The 16,632-nt window shown below is 43.1% G+C and overlaps 1 protein-coding gene across 2 annotated transcripts in view; it reads right to left on the bottom strand.

Annotated features, from left to right (window-relative positions):
- The window catches only part of MYBL2 (MYB proto-oncogene like 2), a 75,671-nt gene that overhangs the window by 50,670 nt on the left and 8,369 nt on the right, over positions 1-16,632 (bottom strand). For both annotated transcript variants that reach the window (XM_073555329.1, XM_073555330.1), the window contains exons 3-7: positions 7,226-7,297; positions 5,157-5,249; positions 4,629-4,849; positions 3,039-3,183; positions 2,738-2,968 (exon numbers count right to left, since the gene is read on the bottom strand). In XM_073555329.1, coding sequence (XP_073411430.1) covers positions 2,738-2,968; positions 3,039-3,183; positions 4,629-4,849; positions 5,157-5,249; positions 7,226-7,297 — 762 coding nt within the window. The remainder of the gene's footprint in view (positions 1-2,737; positions 2,969-3,038; positions 3,184-4,628; positions 4,850-5,156; positions 5,250-7,225; positions 7,298-16,632) is intronic.

Below are 16,632 nucleotides of genomic sequence, written 5' to 3'. Positions count from 1 at the left end.
CGCTGGAGACCCACTTTTCTTCATCTGTTCCGACGAAAGGAAAAAAAGAAAAAAAGGTGTGCCTCCTTGCGACACTAAGCAAAAACTGGAGAAGGCTGACGCTGTCCAGGGGTGTATACTGCAGAGGAGGAGCCAAAGATAATCTTTTTCAGATTATGCATAGTGTCACCTCCTAGTGGACAGCAGCATAACACCCATGGTTCTGTGTCCCCCAATGAGGCAATAGAGTAAGAGGACTTGAACTCTATAGCACTACCTGTTGGTAGTAGCAATCCTACAAGTCACAATCAACCCTTTAACGATTCTTGTAATATGACTTAGGATAAAAGCCAAATCAGAATCTCAATATGCATACATTGTGTTTCGGGCTATTGGCCCTCGTCAGTGCAAAGTATGAGAACTGATTGAGCTGGTATGTCACTCTCCACAAGGCGAAACCTTACCCCTTAGTCCAGAGCCTCTCACCTACCCAAATCAGTTCTTATACTTTGCACTGACGAGGGCCAAAAGACCAAACCACCGTGTCTGCAAATTGAGATTCTGATTTGGATTTTATCCTAAGTCATATTACAAGACTTGTTAAAGGGTTGATTGTGACTTTTAGGATCGCTACTACCAACAGGTGGCACTATAGAGTTCAAGTCCTCTTTCTCTCTGAAGAGGCAATTTGCATATTAAACTCCCAAGAGGAGTATTGCATGGTAAATAAGCCTCCTTACCTTGACAAGCCAGAGCTGGTATGTCACTCTCCACAAGCAGAAACCTTACCCCTAAGTAAGATTTCAAAACACCTCTCTTGAGACAAATTAATGAAGTAATGTCATGGGCCTAACACTTATCTGCTCCACCTGAATTTTCCTCAGAATCTGGTCCCTCTCATTCATGTCTTCACAATATCCATGCACCCAATAGCACATGGTGATTATTTAGACAGCTACTGGCTGCAGTCCAGATCATGCAGCATCATCTGGAATGCCTTATCCATTTTAACAGCATGTTCTACCTATTGTGTCCCCGGCTGCCTTATAGATTTTAAGCTTGCAAGCAGAGCCATCATTTCTATAACTATTAACTGGGTGTTTCTTTGTGAGTACAGTCATGGCCAAAAGTTTTGAGAATGACACAAATATTATATTTTCACATGATCTGCTGGCCTCTGGTTTTTATGTGTGTTTGTCAGATGTTTTTATCACATACCGAAATATAATTGCAATCATATTATGAGTAACAAAAGGTTATATTGACAGTTAGAATGAGTTAATGCAGCAAGTCAATATTTGCAGTGTTGACCCTTCTTCTTCAGGACCTCAGCAATTCTCCCTGGCATGCTCTCAATCAACTTCTAGATCAAATCCTGACTGATAGCAGTCCATTCTTGCAAAATCAATGCTTTTATTTTGTCTGAATTTGAAGGTTTTTGTTTGTCCACCCGTCTCTTGATGATTGACCGCAAGTTCTCAATGGGATTAAGATCTGGGGAGTTTCGAGGTCATGGTCCCAAAATCTCTGTTCCCTGAGCCATTTAGTGATCACCTTTGCTTTATGGCAAGGTGCTCCATCATGTTGAAAAAGGCATTGTTGATCGCCAAACTGCTTTTGGACGGTTGGGAGAAGTTGCTCTTGGAGGACATTCTGGTACCATTCTTTATTCATGGCTGTGTTTTTAGGCAAGACAGAGAGCCCATTTCCTTGGCTGAGAAGCAACCCCACACATGAATGGTTTCAGGATGCTTGACAGATGGCATGAGACAAGACTGGTGGTAGCGCTCACTTGGTCTTCTCCGAATAAGCCGTTTTCCAGATGTCCCAAACAATCGAAAAGGGGATTCATCAGAGAAAATGACTTTACCCCAGTCCTCAGCAGTCAACTCCCTGTACCTCTTGCAGAATATCAGTCTGTCCATGATGTTTTTTCTGGAGAGAAGTGGCTTCTTTGCTGCCCTCCTTGAGACCAGGCCTTGCTCCAAGAGTCTCCGCCTCACAGTGCGTGCAGATGCACTCACACCTGCCTGCTGCCATTCCTGAGCAAGCTCTGCACTGCTGGTAGCCCGATCCCGCAGCTGAAACACTTAAGAGACGGTCCTGGCACTTGCTGGTCTTTCTTGGGCGCCCTGGAGCCTTTTTGGCAACAAGGGAACCTCTCTCCTTGAAGTTCTTGATGATGCGATAGATTGTTGACTGAGGTGCAATTTTTCTAGCTGCGATATTCTTCCCTGTTAGGCCATTTTTGTGCAGTGCAATGATGACTGCACGTGTTTCTTTAGAGATAACCATGGTTAACAGAAGAGAAACAATGATGCCAAGCACCAGCCTCCTTTTAAAGTGTCCAGTGGTGTCATTCTTACTTAATCATGACAGATTGATCTCCAGCCCTGTCCTCATCAACACCCACACCTGTGTTAATGGAGCAATCACTGAAACAATGTTAGCTGGTCCTTTTAAGGCAGGGTTGCAATGATGTTGAAATGTGTTTTGGGGGATAAAGTTAATTTTCTAGGCAAATATTGACTTTGCAAGTAATTGCTGTTAAGCTGATCACTCTTTATAACATTCTGGAGTATATGCAAATTGCCATTAGAAAAAATGAAGCAGTAGACTTTGTAAAAATATTTGTGTCATTCTCAAAACTTTTGGCCATGATTGTACATGTCCCCGCTTAATTTTAAAGTGCTGTGGCAATATGAAAAAGAAAAGCGTCACTTCACATACACACAAGTCCGATATATGCACTCCTTACCGACTCAATCATGTCATTGCTTGGCACCAGGCAGTTGACATATTCCACCATCCATTTCTCTGGGGCAGAACTCACAGAGGCAACAGCAGATGAGGGGCTGGATTCTGCACTCTCCTCTTCACCTTCACTTAGGTGCTCAGACTTTACCTCAACTATTTTCACTTCCATTATGTCAGAGTTGAGGCCGTTCTCTACAGTCTCTTTTAATTGAGAAACCGAGGACTGTTCATTCTGTAAATCAGAGAAAGATTAGCAGTGCGTTCCACTAAACATAAGGCAGGTGATGTACACAGACTGGTACCTGTTTCACTACAGTCTGTGAACCAGAGTCATCTTTATCTTCTTTCTCGTCTGTGACACTGTTCCTTATCCCATTCAGATATCCTACTGTCTCCACCCTTCGCTTTATTGTTGAATTCCAATGATTTTTCACTGCATTGTCTGTCCTATGGATGAAACGTGCAGATCAGAGACACTTTGAGCACAGCCAACAGGTGCATAAACTTTACAGATAAATAGGATTCACTGTAAGGCTATATTCCCACCAACATCATCGCTAGCTATGATCCCCAAAAGATGGACATGTGAAACCACTGAAGATGCAATTTGAAAAAAAAAAAAAAAATATTGGAGAGGTCATGATTTTTTTAAGGCCAAGAAGTAAGAACAGAATGCAAAACCACACGGAGTCGAAAGGGCACAGCACTCGCCTAGCACGACTCGCCTGCGCAGAAGCTTTGTGAAGCCAATGCCCATAAAAGAACACTGAAGAGGGCGCGACACAACGGGTGGATTGTTCAGGCGCAGGAATTTTAGCGGCGCACATGACATCACACGGACAGAGTGAAGATGTGGGAGGAGAAAGATAGGATAATAAAGCGATGAGACAGTTGTAAATATTGGCAGCATCTGCCTGATAATTTGGAAGAACTCGTTTATATAAAGTGATAAAAGATGATTTTTTCCACAAGACATCATCCATGAGGCACACATGTATGACTTTACAGCAGTCTATAACCTCCATATTCATATTACTAGGTTAGATTGTTCAAATGAAGCGAGAGCTCCCCTTTAAAAAACATGTCTCCCCATTTGTAGTGAAGAGTTTTTCATGTGAAGGGTTAGCCATAATAGCACACCTTCTGTAGTAATATATGGTTTCCATTAACAAAAGCATACCTCTTTTGCTTTACTTTATGGTTCAACACTAATAGAGCATGTCCCATCTTCTATTTATTTATGATTGACAGTTCAGACCAGAGGTGCGGTTGCATAACTGGCTCTGGCAGGTTTCACACTAGCGTTTCTGTACGCAGCGTAGGGCTGCGTACTTCTTTCCTTAAGATCCACATAGATCCGCATGCGTCTTGCGTACCTATGTTTAACATTGTGTACGCAGGGACATGCTTTGTATGCGGATGTGTCCTCGTGCGGCGTTTTGACGCACCCGCAGAACGCAACATGCAGATCTTAAGGAAAGAAGTACGCAGCCCTACGCTGGGTACACAAACGATAGTATAAAACCAGCCTTAAACTGTGCGTTCTGTGCAGCAGGAAGACGCGGCCTAGTCTCTGCAGCATCGGAGACAAGATCTTTAGCAAACAGCCTCTAAATGTTGCCCTCCTTGATTAGGAACCTGGCCACCTGAGACTTCAGCAACCAAACTTATCCAACTAGCATTACGATAGAATTATAAGTCACTCCATTCTTGTGAACGAAAGGGATTGTTTTTTTTAAGAGGTAAATTTGCAAAGTTGGATGTTTTTACAAACAATTTGCAATTTGACGCACGTAAGCAGATGACACTACACCTTTAAATTTACCAATATAATAAACGGTTATAACCAGAAGCAAGATCGCAGGAATTCAAAGCAATAGAATATTACATACCGTCCCGGCAACAACTTTGCTATTTCTGCCCAGCGATTGCCAAGAAGTTTGTGCGCTTGACAGATAATGTGATCCTCCTCTTCAGTCCAGGAAGACTTCTTCACCTCTGGATTGAGGTGATTATGCCAGCGTTCACGGCACTGTTTTCCCAACCTTCCCTTCAGCTTCTGTGCAATGAGTGTCCAGTGCTTGGTTCCATACTTCTTCACCATAGCAATAACCTACATGCACAAGAGGTCACATTCACAAAAACACCAAAGTGAATGATATCAAAGTATTATGACATTTCGGTGATCTTTCTTGGCTACCAATGCATTAAGCCATAATTCTTACGTCTGACACAAGGTGAGGTACTAATACTAGAGAGCACCATCCCAATTGTGGTGCAACTTGTCAAGGTGAGATTGCTTTTATGATCAAAAACAGTGATTACCAAGTACCCCATGTTATTTATACGTACTATTATGCTCATTTTTTGCCATCTTGGGCTTTTTCTTGGATACTGATGCAGTAAGCTATAATTCTTACCTTCGCATCTTCCTCTTTAGTCCAAGGTCCTTTGACGCGGTCAGGGTGAAGAACACGGAGCCATCGGTGCTGACATTGTTGCTCTGTCCGATTCTTAATAAAGACGAAAAAATATATATATATTTTATGTCTTATGAAAAATTTATGACAAATAGAAGAGCTGAAAGGTAGGCGTCGGATTCCGACCTCTGCACAGGAGGAATCCCCAGCCTTGCCTTCTGTGGTCTCCCATTCAGTCCCAACCGCAAAGGAGGCTGCTCAGCAAAGGCGTCGTTCCTGGCATCTTGCTCAAGCTAGTGCGGTCAGGTTGGTTGCTGCTGCCACCTCTGGTCCAGCTTTAGCAATTCACACTAGTTTATGCACCGTTATGGGACACAAGATATTGTGATGAGCCTACTCAGGCGAAACACGTTGAGGCGTTAACCATTTGATGGCTGGTGGCGATAAACACAGATGAGTATCGCTGTGGCAGCTCTGTGTCTACTTTGCTAATGGGATGTTAATGGATTTAATAATGGGACACTATCCTCTATCCTGTGCTACACTGGTTAAATTGCCAGCTTTGGATATATTTTTCTCTCTATATGAAGAGATTTTATACCTGTGAGATCGTGGCAACATGGAATCTATCTAAAGTGTCCGGTTTTTGACTCCCATTAATCTGTACATGGTGCCTCACTGTTGATATCGGATGTGGGGCATCATAATGCAAATGAGTATCTAATTATACCACCTGATGCCATGTGTGTTCTATTTTTAACCTCTTTCTTTGGGACACAGGGCCCTCTTTAGAGCAGATTGGTCTCTGTCTAGTAATAGAGGTTCCCTTTATTATCGGGTAGAGGTGACCACTAGTGGCTGTAGGGTATACTAGGGCCCCTAGGGATAGTCATCGTTGAGCGGGGGCGCCACAACGTTCCCCCCTAGGGTGCCAACCTCCGCGGACAGGTAGACTCAAGCTCAGGACCACATCAGGGATTCCTAGGTGTCACCTTAGAGTGGTCTCTGTTTTAACACCTTTTTCAATTTATGTTTATTTCTTGTCACTTTTTTCTTTGGTGTGTTTACCACACTTGTGGTTTTTAACTAATAAAGTATCATTTTTAGGGGAGATATATATATATATATATATATATATATATATATAATTACAATTCACACTAGTCAGCAGCGAGCAGCTCCAGAGGCCAAGTCCTTTTTGCAGCCTACTGAGCATGCCCGTGGGACGACCTCTCACAGGAGGTCGGAGGTCACATGCTCAGGTCCTCAAGCAGCTCGGATTGGACCATCAGGAAGGTCCCGGAAGGACGCGGTTATAAAAGGTTCGCATGGCCGCTCGGCCATGTGTTAATATAGACTCTGATGGTTAGGTGTGTGTGTGTGATGACGGATGTATGAGACTGGTGATTGACTCATTATGAAACCCCTACCCGCAGTTGTGTACGAGTTAGGGTTTAGGGAGAGAGTCAGCACCAGTAGTGGCATAATTTATGTGCCACAGAGCATCCCGCTCTCCACACGAGTGTTGCACCAGATAGCGCCAGTCAGCACAAGGCACCACTGGACCGCATGTGCAGCAGCGTTCCTCACAGCGGCGCCTTGCGCAAGTCAAGTGCTTACCTCCCCGCTCTGGGTGGTTAGTGGCATCTGCTGAACCGGTGCAGTGCGCATGTGGTGCGACTTAGTTCAGGCATCGCAGCTGCGGTGTCGAACGCTAGTGGGACTAACCCTACGTCCTTGGGACAGAGACCTGTGTCTCTTAACTAGTGTTCAACTTGTCGAGCCCTGTGAGATTAACAGGCTCCGGCACTTGTGTTCTGCGCAGTACAGAGTTCGCTCCTGTACACACCGGGTCAGCAGTTACCCCGCCGGTGTTCAGTCTGTGATCGCCATTACCGAGCAGCAGTATACCATCTCTGAACGGTGGACTCCGGGTTGCGCGAACGCACCTTATTGTATTTTATTTGGTGCATTCCGACAACCCTAACACTGATGGCTAATAGTATAACAGATTAAATATAGCAATAGGGAAATTGCCCAGACGAACAGATCATTACAGAACTACTCACATGCATGTGCCTGGCTACACGTTTCCATTCACCCTGTCCATATTTTTTCACCAAGGATCTCAACACTTCATCCTGGTGGAATAAAAGAAGTTACTAGAGGGCCTGTAATTAGTTTAGTAACTTATAGGGCGAAAGTCATTTCTTCATTTGACAATCCCATGGATTTTTAAGAGCAGGAGACAAGTGAATTAGAAATGGGAACACTCAAGAATATACACACTGGTTAAATTGTTGCTACCTTTCTGTTAATGAAACACTGACAATGGTCACTAAAACAACTTAAAATTGACAAAAGTAATTTTCAATTTAGGGAAGTCTGAGACTAGATTTTATTTTTAATTTTTTACTAATATGGGTCTAGGAACTAACAGGGATGTAGTTGCTAACTATCTGTTGTACAAGGCACATGCTCAGAGCAGTCACAGACCGCTCCTGTTGGCGACTGTGCTGCTTCACATCAACAGAGCAGCTCTTCCTCCTATGGTACCCCTTTAGGGAAGTCTGAGACTAGATTTTATTTTGAATTTTTTACTAATATGGGTCTAGGAACTAACAGGGATGTAGTTGCTAACTACCTGTTCTACAAGGCACATGCTGTTCTACAAGGCACATGCTCAGAGCAGTCACAGACCGCTCCTGTTGGCGACTGTGCTGCTTCACATGAACAGAGCAGCTCTTCCTCCTATGGTACCCCTTTAGGGAAGTCTGAGACTAGATTTTATTTTGAATTTTTTACTAATATGGGTCTAGGAACTAACAGGGATGTAGTTGCTAACTACCTGTTCTACAAGGCACATGCTGTTCTACAAGGCACATGCTCAGAGCAGTCACAGACCGCTCCTGTTGGCGACTGTGCTGCTTCACATGAACAGAGCAGCTCTTCCTCCTATGGTACCCCTTTAGGGAAGTCTGAGACTAGATTTTATTTTGAATTTTTTACTAATATGGGTCTAGGAACTAACAGGGATGTAGTTGCTAACTACCTGTTCTACAAGGCACATGCTCAGAGCAGTCACAGACCGCTCCTGTTGGCGACTGTGCTGCTTCACATCAACAGAGCAGCTCTTCCTCCTATGGTACCCCTTTAGGGAAGTCTGAGACTAGATTTTATTTTGAATTTTTTACTAATATGGGTCTAGGATCTAACAGGGATGTAGTTGCTAACTACCTGTTCTACAAGGCACATGCTGTTCTACAAGGCACATGCTCAGAGCAGTCACAGACCGCTCCTGTTGGCGACTGTGCTGCTTCACATCAACAGAGCAGCTCTTCCTCCTATGGTACCCCTTTAGGGAAGTCTGAGACTAGATTTTATTTTTACATTTTTTACTAATATGGGTCTAGGAACTAACAGGGATGTAGTTGCTAACTACCTGTTCTACAAGGCACATGCTGTTCTACAAGGCACATGCTCAGAGCAGTCACAGACCGCTCCTGTTGGCGACTGTGCTGCTTCACATCAACAGAGCAGCTCTTCCTCCTATGGTACCCCTAGAAAATGATTGAAAATAATTTGGCTATAGAGACATGTGAAACTCAGGTATATCCTGTAATTCGAATAACAAGTGTTTACAAACTTGTAATTGGCCAGTTTGCCCATTTAAAGGGTGAAAAGTAGGAGGGCTGTGGAGTCGGTATACAATGCACTGACTCGAAAAATATATAATAAATTGGGTGCAGTAGTTCAATGCAGTTTGCAGGGAATATTTTTTTCATAAGAATTTGGGAAAGTTATGAAATGTCCTATAAATGTCTGTCCTATTCCTGATCCAAGGTCTAGACTTTTAGCTGAGATGAATCTGTGCTGCAGTTTATGCTCATGATAAGTAGTGAAGCTCCTCCTCTACAGATAAGGGGAAAAAAATAACAGGGAAGGAATGCCTGCATTCATCTCAGAACTTATGGAGTGAGAACAGGAAAGCAGAATTAAGGTAAGTACTTCTTAAAGCATATCTAAACTTTCAATAAACTGTGCATAAATCAATAGTCCAGTATATATTGTCTCTATATGCTTGACGTTTTAGTTTGTTTTTCCTCTTAACCCATGTTTGAAGAAATTAGCTGCTCTGATGACTTACATACACTATACATAGAGTATAAGGGGAAAAATTTTTCTAACATCTCAAATTTGTAAATACTTTAACAGGATCAATGAGGACATGTGTGTGCATGCTGGAATATGATTCAGCACAAACATGCTCCCTCCCTCATCCCCTCTTCATAGACTGAAGAAATATGATGCAAAGTATTTTGTGAGCTGTACCCCGAGACAAGACTGACATTGAGAGGTCAGCGTAAAGCTAACATTTTACAGACTTTATACTTATCTCTCCTATTGATTTATGGCAAAGATTGTATTATTTCTATCCTAAATTATACAGTGCATGATTCCCTATTCTTGCAAGAATTACAATATACCATATATACTCGTGTATAAGCAGAGTTTTTCAGCCCCTTTTTAGGGCTGAAAAAGACCTTCTCTGCTTATACACGAGTCATACATCAGAAAGACTGTGGGGAAGGGGGGAGCAGGAGACATGATACTCTCCTGGCGTCTGCATATCAGACTCTGCTACATTTCAGTCCTGGCATCTGGATTTCTCTTCCCGTCTTCCTCCTGTGCTGGTCACATGGTTCCGCTCATTAAAGTCATGAATATGTTCTCCACCCCTATGGGAGTGGAGACACGTCCATATTCATGACTTTAATGAGCGGTACCATGTGACCAGCACAGGAGGAAGACGGGAAGAGAAATCCAGATGCCAGGACTGAAATGTAGCAGAGTCTGATATGCAGACACCAGGAGGGTGAGTAGCACTGGGGGAGGGCGAGTCATGCCATATTCACCTGGGCCCGTTCCACAGCTGCGCTCAGTCTCCCAGGTCCTCTGGCTGTGACGTTCAGGTCAGAGGGCGCAATGACGTGTTTAGTGTGCGCCCTCTGCCTGAGCAGTCACTGCAGAGAGCCGGCAACACTGAGGAGAAGCGTGCAGCAAGGAGAAATGTCTTTTTTTAAATCGCAGCAGCATTATATGGGGCATATATTAAAAAGGAGCATGTTATGGGCTACCATTAACCTTTATGCAGCATTATATGGGGCATCTTATGGGGCCACCATTAACCTTTGTGCAGCATTATATGGTGCATATATTACTATGGAGCATCTTATGGGGCCACCATTTTACTTTTATTAGTATCTTTTTTATTTTTGAAATTTACCAGTAGTTGCAGCATTTCCCACCCTTGGCTTATACTCAAGTCCATAAGTTATCCCAGATTTTTGAGGAAAAATTAGAGGCCTCAGCTTATATGGTACCTTTTTTTTTTTTCTTTAAAAGGACACAATTCTTTTGAGAATGAATTTACATAATTACAAAATGTCTAAGAAGCATCTTATGAAGTCAGCTGTATTTAAGCATTTCAGTGACGCAAGACAAACACTTTGTGTGTCAGTGTATAAGTGACCCAGATGAAAACAAATTCTGTGATGCCAAAGTCAGTGTATACTCAAGGTGCATTTTAATCGCTGCCTAATGAGCTCCCAATCTAAAAAGCAGGGCTGTGGAGTCGGAGTCGTGGAGTCGGAGTTAGTTTTGGTTGGAGTCGGAGTCGGTAGAAATGTACCGACTCCAGCTTTAAAAAAAAATGTATTAATATTTCATAATTGAACTTTCATATGAATTTTATAAATGTTACTCAAATATATATGTTCTATCAAACTATGAATAGTGATAAGCAGTTCTGCTGGAGATAGAGACATTTCTTACTTCTTGTGTGTCACTGTTCTCCACTGCCCTTATCTAATCTTATACTTGGTTAACCTCATGCTGCCCCAACCCCCCTACTTACAATGTATGAAACTGAAAGTGAAAATGTGTTGCAAATTCTTAGTAGTAAAGCTCCTCCTCTAGACTAGATCATACTAGGTGTGCGTCTTCCAAGCATCTCACAGCTGCCTGCTACTCAGAAGAGGAAGACTGTAAGAAGTATTATCCTTTCAACAAACTTTGCATCAGTTAACTGTGAGTACATGAGGAAAAATAACAGTATTACTGACCACTATATCAGTTGTACGACCTGGCAATAATTTTGTACAATTGTTTTTAGGAAAAACAATTGGCATTTGGATTGTGAATGCAGAATTAAAAACCTGAGAATGTCAAAGAAGCATCACATTAAATCAGCTGTATTTGAACATTTCACCATCACTCAAGATAGAAAACATTATGTCTGTCAGTGTATGACAAATGATCCAGACGAAAACAAATGCTGTGAAGCAAAGATGAGTGCATATTCAGGCAAAGATAAAAATGCTCCTACCAGAGCTTCTAATCTAAAGAGACATTTACAGCGCTTTCATCCAGAAGTACTGAAAGCAGTGGATGAGAAAGACTGCATCCAAACCAATGAACCAGTGCCCAGCTCTTCCAGCCAAACAAAGGAGCAGAGAACTTTGCAGCCATCAGTTGCAAGATATTTTGTCAGTGACAAAGTTACTGTGACAATGACAGTAGATACATTTAAAAAACAGATCATAGAGCTTGTTGTAAAGGATAGTGTGCCTATTTCATTATTTTCACGACCAGCTTTTGTGTGTCTGAATGGGGAAATGGCCCGCAAGCTTGGTGTTTCTCTGGAGAGAGAGAGAGTATTAGAAAATTAGTAATCGAAGAAGCTTTTAAACAAAAGGAAGAACTTAAAAAACTCTCAAGGGACGCTTTCTGTTTCTTAAAATGGATGCCTGCACACGTCACAGAGTGAACTATTTTGCCATCAATGTCCGATTTGTTTGTGACAAAAATGAAATAGTTACCAAGACATTGGCAGTAAAAGACACCAAAGCTCATCACACCAGTGAGTTTCTCCAGGTCTTGGTGGAAAAGGTTCTGCAAGACTATGAACTTAAAAAACAGCAAGTTCTTTCTGTCGTAACTGACAATGCTTCAAATATGATAAGTACTATTAAGCTAATGAATGAGAGTAATGATGGTGACCAGCAGCTAGAAGAACATTCTGGGTCCACAGACACAGAAATGTTTGAAATAGAGGAACACAGTATTGTAACTGAGGAGCAAACTGAAGTTGCTTCAGATGAACAGCAACATGATAGTTTAGATCAGTGGTCCCCAACCTTTTTTGCACCAGGGACCGGTTTCAAGCAAGACCATTCTTCCATGGCCCGGCAGGGCGGGGATGGAGGTGTGGCAGGGGTGGGGCTTTGGTCATAAGGGGGCGGGGCTGTGGACGCGGTTGTAGTGTAGCAGTGCATACTTATAATTAAATAACATTTATAATGTGACTCAACTCACCATAGGTTTTGAATGAGTGCTCCATCACCCCATTCTTGCCTGCTCCCTTCTCCCCATCACTCCCTTCTCCCCATCACTCCCTTCTCCCCATCACTGCCGTCTCTCCATCATTGCCTTCACCCCATCACTGACGTCTCTCCATCATTGCCTTCACCCCATCATTGCCTTCACCCCATCACTCCCTTCTCCCCATCATTGCCTTCACCCCATCACTCCCTTCTCCCCATCATTGCCTTCACCCCATCACTGACGTCTCTCCATCACCCCAGGCATCATGGCCTTCTCCCATTACCCCCCCTCATGGCCTTCTCCCATTACCCCCCTTCATGGCCTTCTCCCATTACCCCCCTTCATGGCCTTCTCCCATTACCCCCCTCATGGCCTTCTCCCATTACCCCCCTCATGGCCTTCTCCCATTACCCCCCTCATGGCCTTCTCCCATTACCCCCCTCATGGCCTTCTCCCATTACCCCCCTCATGGCCTTCTCCCATCACCCCAGGCATCATGGCCTTCTCCCATCACCCCAGGCATCATGGCCTTCTCCCATTACCCCCTCATGGCCTTCTCTCCCCATCATGGTCTCCTCCAGGGCCAGGCTCCACCTACACAAACACAGACAAACACACACATACATGTACACACACAGACACACATTATATATACACACAGACAGACATACATACACACACACACACACACACACACACACACACATTATATATACACACCACCTCTCACCTGTCCGCAGCATCGCCCGCGCTTCCTCGCTCTGACACAGCAGCGGCGCGCTCCTCTCTGTCAGTCAGAGACAGGAAGCGCGGGCGCCGGGCAGGAAGCTGGACGGGTCCTTGCAGCTCCGCTCCTGCTATTCCCTCTTGCAGGCAGCGGAGCTGCTTGATCGCTCCCTGCCCGCCGCTACACGCAGTTTATGAATTGCTGTGCGCCGCCCCAGCCCCCACTACGCCACTGACCGCCCCTGGCTCCCCTTGTGTCCGCGGACCAGCAAGGGCACTGCACCGGACCGGCGGTTGGGGACCCCTGGTTTAGATGATCTTGTTGAAACTGTGTCAATATGTTCTTTCATTCATCACATGCGCTGTGTTGTGCATACGCTACAGCTGGCTATAAGAGACAGTCTGCAAGAAGGACATGCTGCTGCACTGATTGGCAAGGTGAGAAAATTGGCTACTGTTGCCAGAACCCCTAAAGTTGACTCAATTTTGAAGAGACGTGCTGGAAAAGGGGCAATTATTGATCAAGCCACACAATGGGGCAGTACTTAATGATTCAGCGCTTGGTTGAACTGAAAACCTTTCTTGTAGACATGGCTAACCCTCAACTGACGCTAAATGAAAGTCAGTGGAATCAGGTGACTGAGCTGGAAAAATTGCTAGAGCACCCATTTACAGTGACTAAAAAATTACAAGCAGAGGACTTAACTCCAGGTATTTTCTTAAAGGAGTGGAAGAACCTGATGTTTCGCCTGTCCCAAAGAGGAGGGTTAATTGCAAGTGGCATTGCTACATCAATGAAACGGAGAGAGGAGCAACTATTACAAAATAACATTCTTTTGGCAGCTGTTTATGTAGACACAATGCATCGGATTCTTCTAGATGATCAACAGCTAAGGAAAAGAAGCTCTGTTTGAAACAGGGCTGTGGAGTCGGTAAGCCAAACCTGCGACTCCGACTCCTCAATTTCCCTTACACCGACTCCAACTCCGACTCCACGACTCCGACTCCCACACATATTGCTTATATTTAAGTGAAAAATTTATTGTAGTACAATGTGAACCTCAGACATTTAATCATTTTTATGATCCAATAATCAAGATATTTAGAACAGAATATATATTGGTGTACTACCCGGTTTTCATTCTTTTTGGTACAGATACGATATGGATAGACAGATATGGATAAATGGATAGATAGAGCAGATTTCTAATCTGCTTTTGCTATTGAGTAACATTATCTATGAGCTCAAAAACCTTTCAGGTGATGCAGTTTTTTAAAAAGATGATCAGCTTTTGCAGCTGAAAAACGTATCCTCAAAAAACACAGGAAAAACGCTGTGCGTGAATGTAGCCTTAGATCAGGAATAGAACAGCCATTTATAGAACATTTCATAACTTTCCCAAACTCCTATGAAAAAATATTCAGCACATTCTGCATTGAACTACTGTACCCAATTTATTATATATTTTAGGAGTCGGAGTCAGTCCATTTTATACCGACTCCAACTCCGACTCCACCAAAATGAGCACCGACTCCGACTCCACAGCCCTGGTTTGAAATAGCAGTAAGGATGAAAGGGTTGCAGAACAGTCAGGAGGAACAAGAAGAATTTGGTCGTCCTGCCACATCTTCACCCTCATCATCAACTGATGAAGAATTTAATTTAGAAAAATATTTGGATCACAAGGACCGTGCAAAGCGTTCCCGCATAGAAGAAGAGTCATCCCCATCAAGGAACACAGCCAGTACATTTCAGCAGAATTTTTCATGTGCACTAAAAGAAATTGAGAAATTTGACCGTTCATCAAAAATAACAGTGCAACAAGCGATTCCTCTGTATCCTGACATTGTCAGAGATGTTGCCCGAGTGGTTACTGCTTTGCCACCAACACAAGTTAGTGTAGAGAGGTTGTTCTCTGCTCTCAAAATAATTAGATCAGATTTGAGGGCATCCATGAAGGAGGATCTGACAGAGGCAATACTTTTTCTGAGGACAAATTTATAGATTTCTTCTTATTAACTGCATAAAAGTGTTTATTGCATATTTACTTACAGTTTAGAAAAGTTTATAAAAGTTATTTGCTATATTCTAATTGTATTCTAATAAATGTAGTTTTTGCTCTAAGTGGTCTGATTACTTATATGATGGTGAGAAACTGAATAAGCATGATGTTTAATATTTTACAACAGTAAATTTGTTGTTATGAATTGGCCATTTATGAAGGAGTCGGAGCCGGATAAAATCCAGGAGTCGGAGTCACAACTGTGGCTTACCGACTCCACAGCCCTGCTAAAAAGACATTTACAACGCTGCCACCCAGAAGTTTACAAAGCTGTGACTGAAACAGATCACAGCAGCACCAAGAAACCAGAGGACAGCACTTCACATCAGGCAAAGGAGGAGGAAAGAGCATCTCAAACATGAGTTACAAGATATTTTGTAAGTGACAAAGTTACTGTAACAATGACAGCAGATGTGTTTAAAAGACAGCTCATCGAGCGTGTTGTGAAGGACAGTGCACCATTATTATTTGCACGACCAGCGTTTACAGCTCTTAATGGAGAAATGGCCCGCAAACTTGGTTTTTCTATGGAAAGGGAAAGTATTAGAAAATTAGTGATTGAAGAAGCTATTAACCAAAAGGAAGATCTTAAAAAAGACTCTAAAGAGACGCTTTGTGCTTCTTAAAATGGATGCCTGCACACATCACAGAGTAAACTATTTTGCTATCAACGTTCAATATGTTTGTGACAGCAAAAAAATTGTTACCAAGACGCTGGCAGTAAAAGATACTAAAGCTCACCACAGCAGCCAGTTTCTCCAGACCTTAGTGGAAAAAGTTCTGCAAGATTATGAACTCTCCAAAGAACAGGTTCTTGCTATTGTAACTGATAATGCTTCAATCATAAGTACAATTAAACTGATGAATGAGAATAATGAAGGTGAACAGCAGCAAGAAGAACATTTCACATTCAATATGTAAGAGATGGAAGGCTTCACTCCTTTTCCCATAACAGAGGAATAAACAGATATTACTACAGAAGAACAGGAAAATGATTCTTTACAATTGGATGATCTTGTTGAAGCTGCTTCACACCTCTTTCCTATTCATCACATGTGCGGTGTTGTGCATACACTGCAGCTGGCAATAAGAGAGTCTGCAAAAGGGACATGCTGGAACTCTGATTAGCAAAGTGAGGAAATTGGCTATTGCCGCCAGAACCCCTACAATTGATTCCATCTTGAAGAGACGTGCTGGGAAAGGGGCAATTGTGGATCACGCCACTCGGTGGGGCAGCACCTATTTAATGAATGAACGATTACTTGAGCTGAAACCCTTCCTTGTAGATATGGCCAACCCTC

The sequence above is a fragment of the Dendrobates tinctorius genome, unplaced genomic scaffold, assembly GCF_039654945.1.
Source record: "Dendrobates tinctorius isolate UK_male_01 unplaced genomic scaffold, ASM3965494v1 ptg000223l, whole genome shotgun sequence".
Taxonomy (NCBI): Eukaryota; Metazoa; Chordata; class Amphibia; order Anura; family Dendrobatidae; genus Dendrobates; species Dendrobates tinctorius.
Note: the sequence above shows the minus strand (reverse complement) of the source record. Positions and strands in the feature narration are given on the sequence as shown.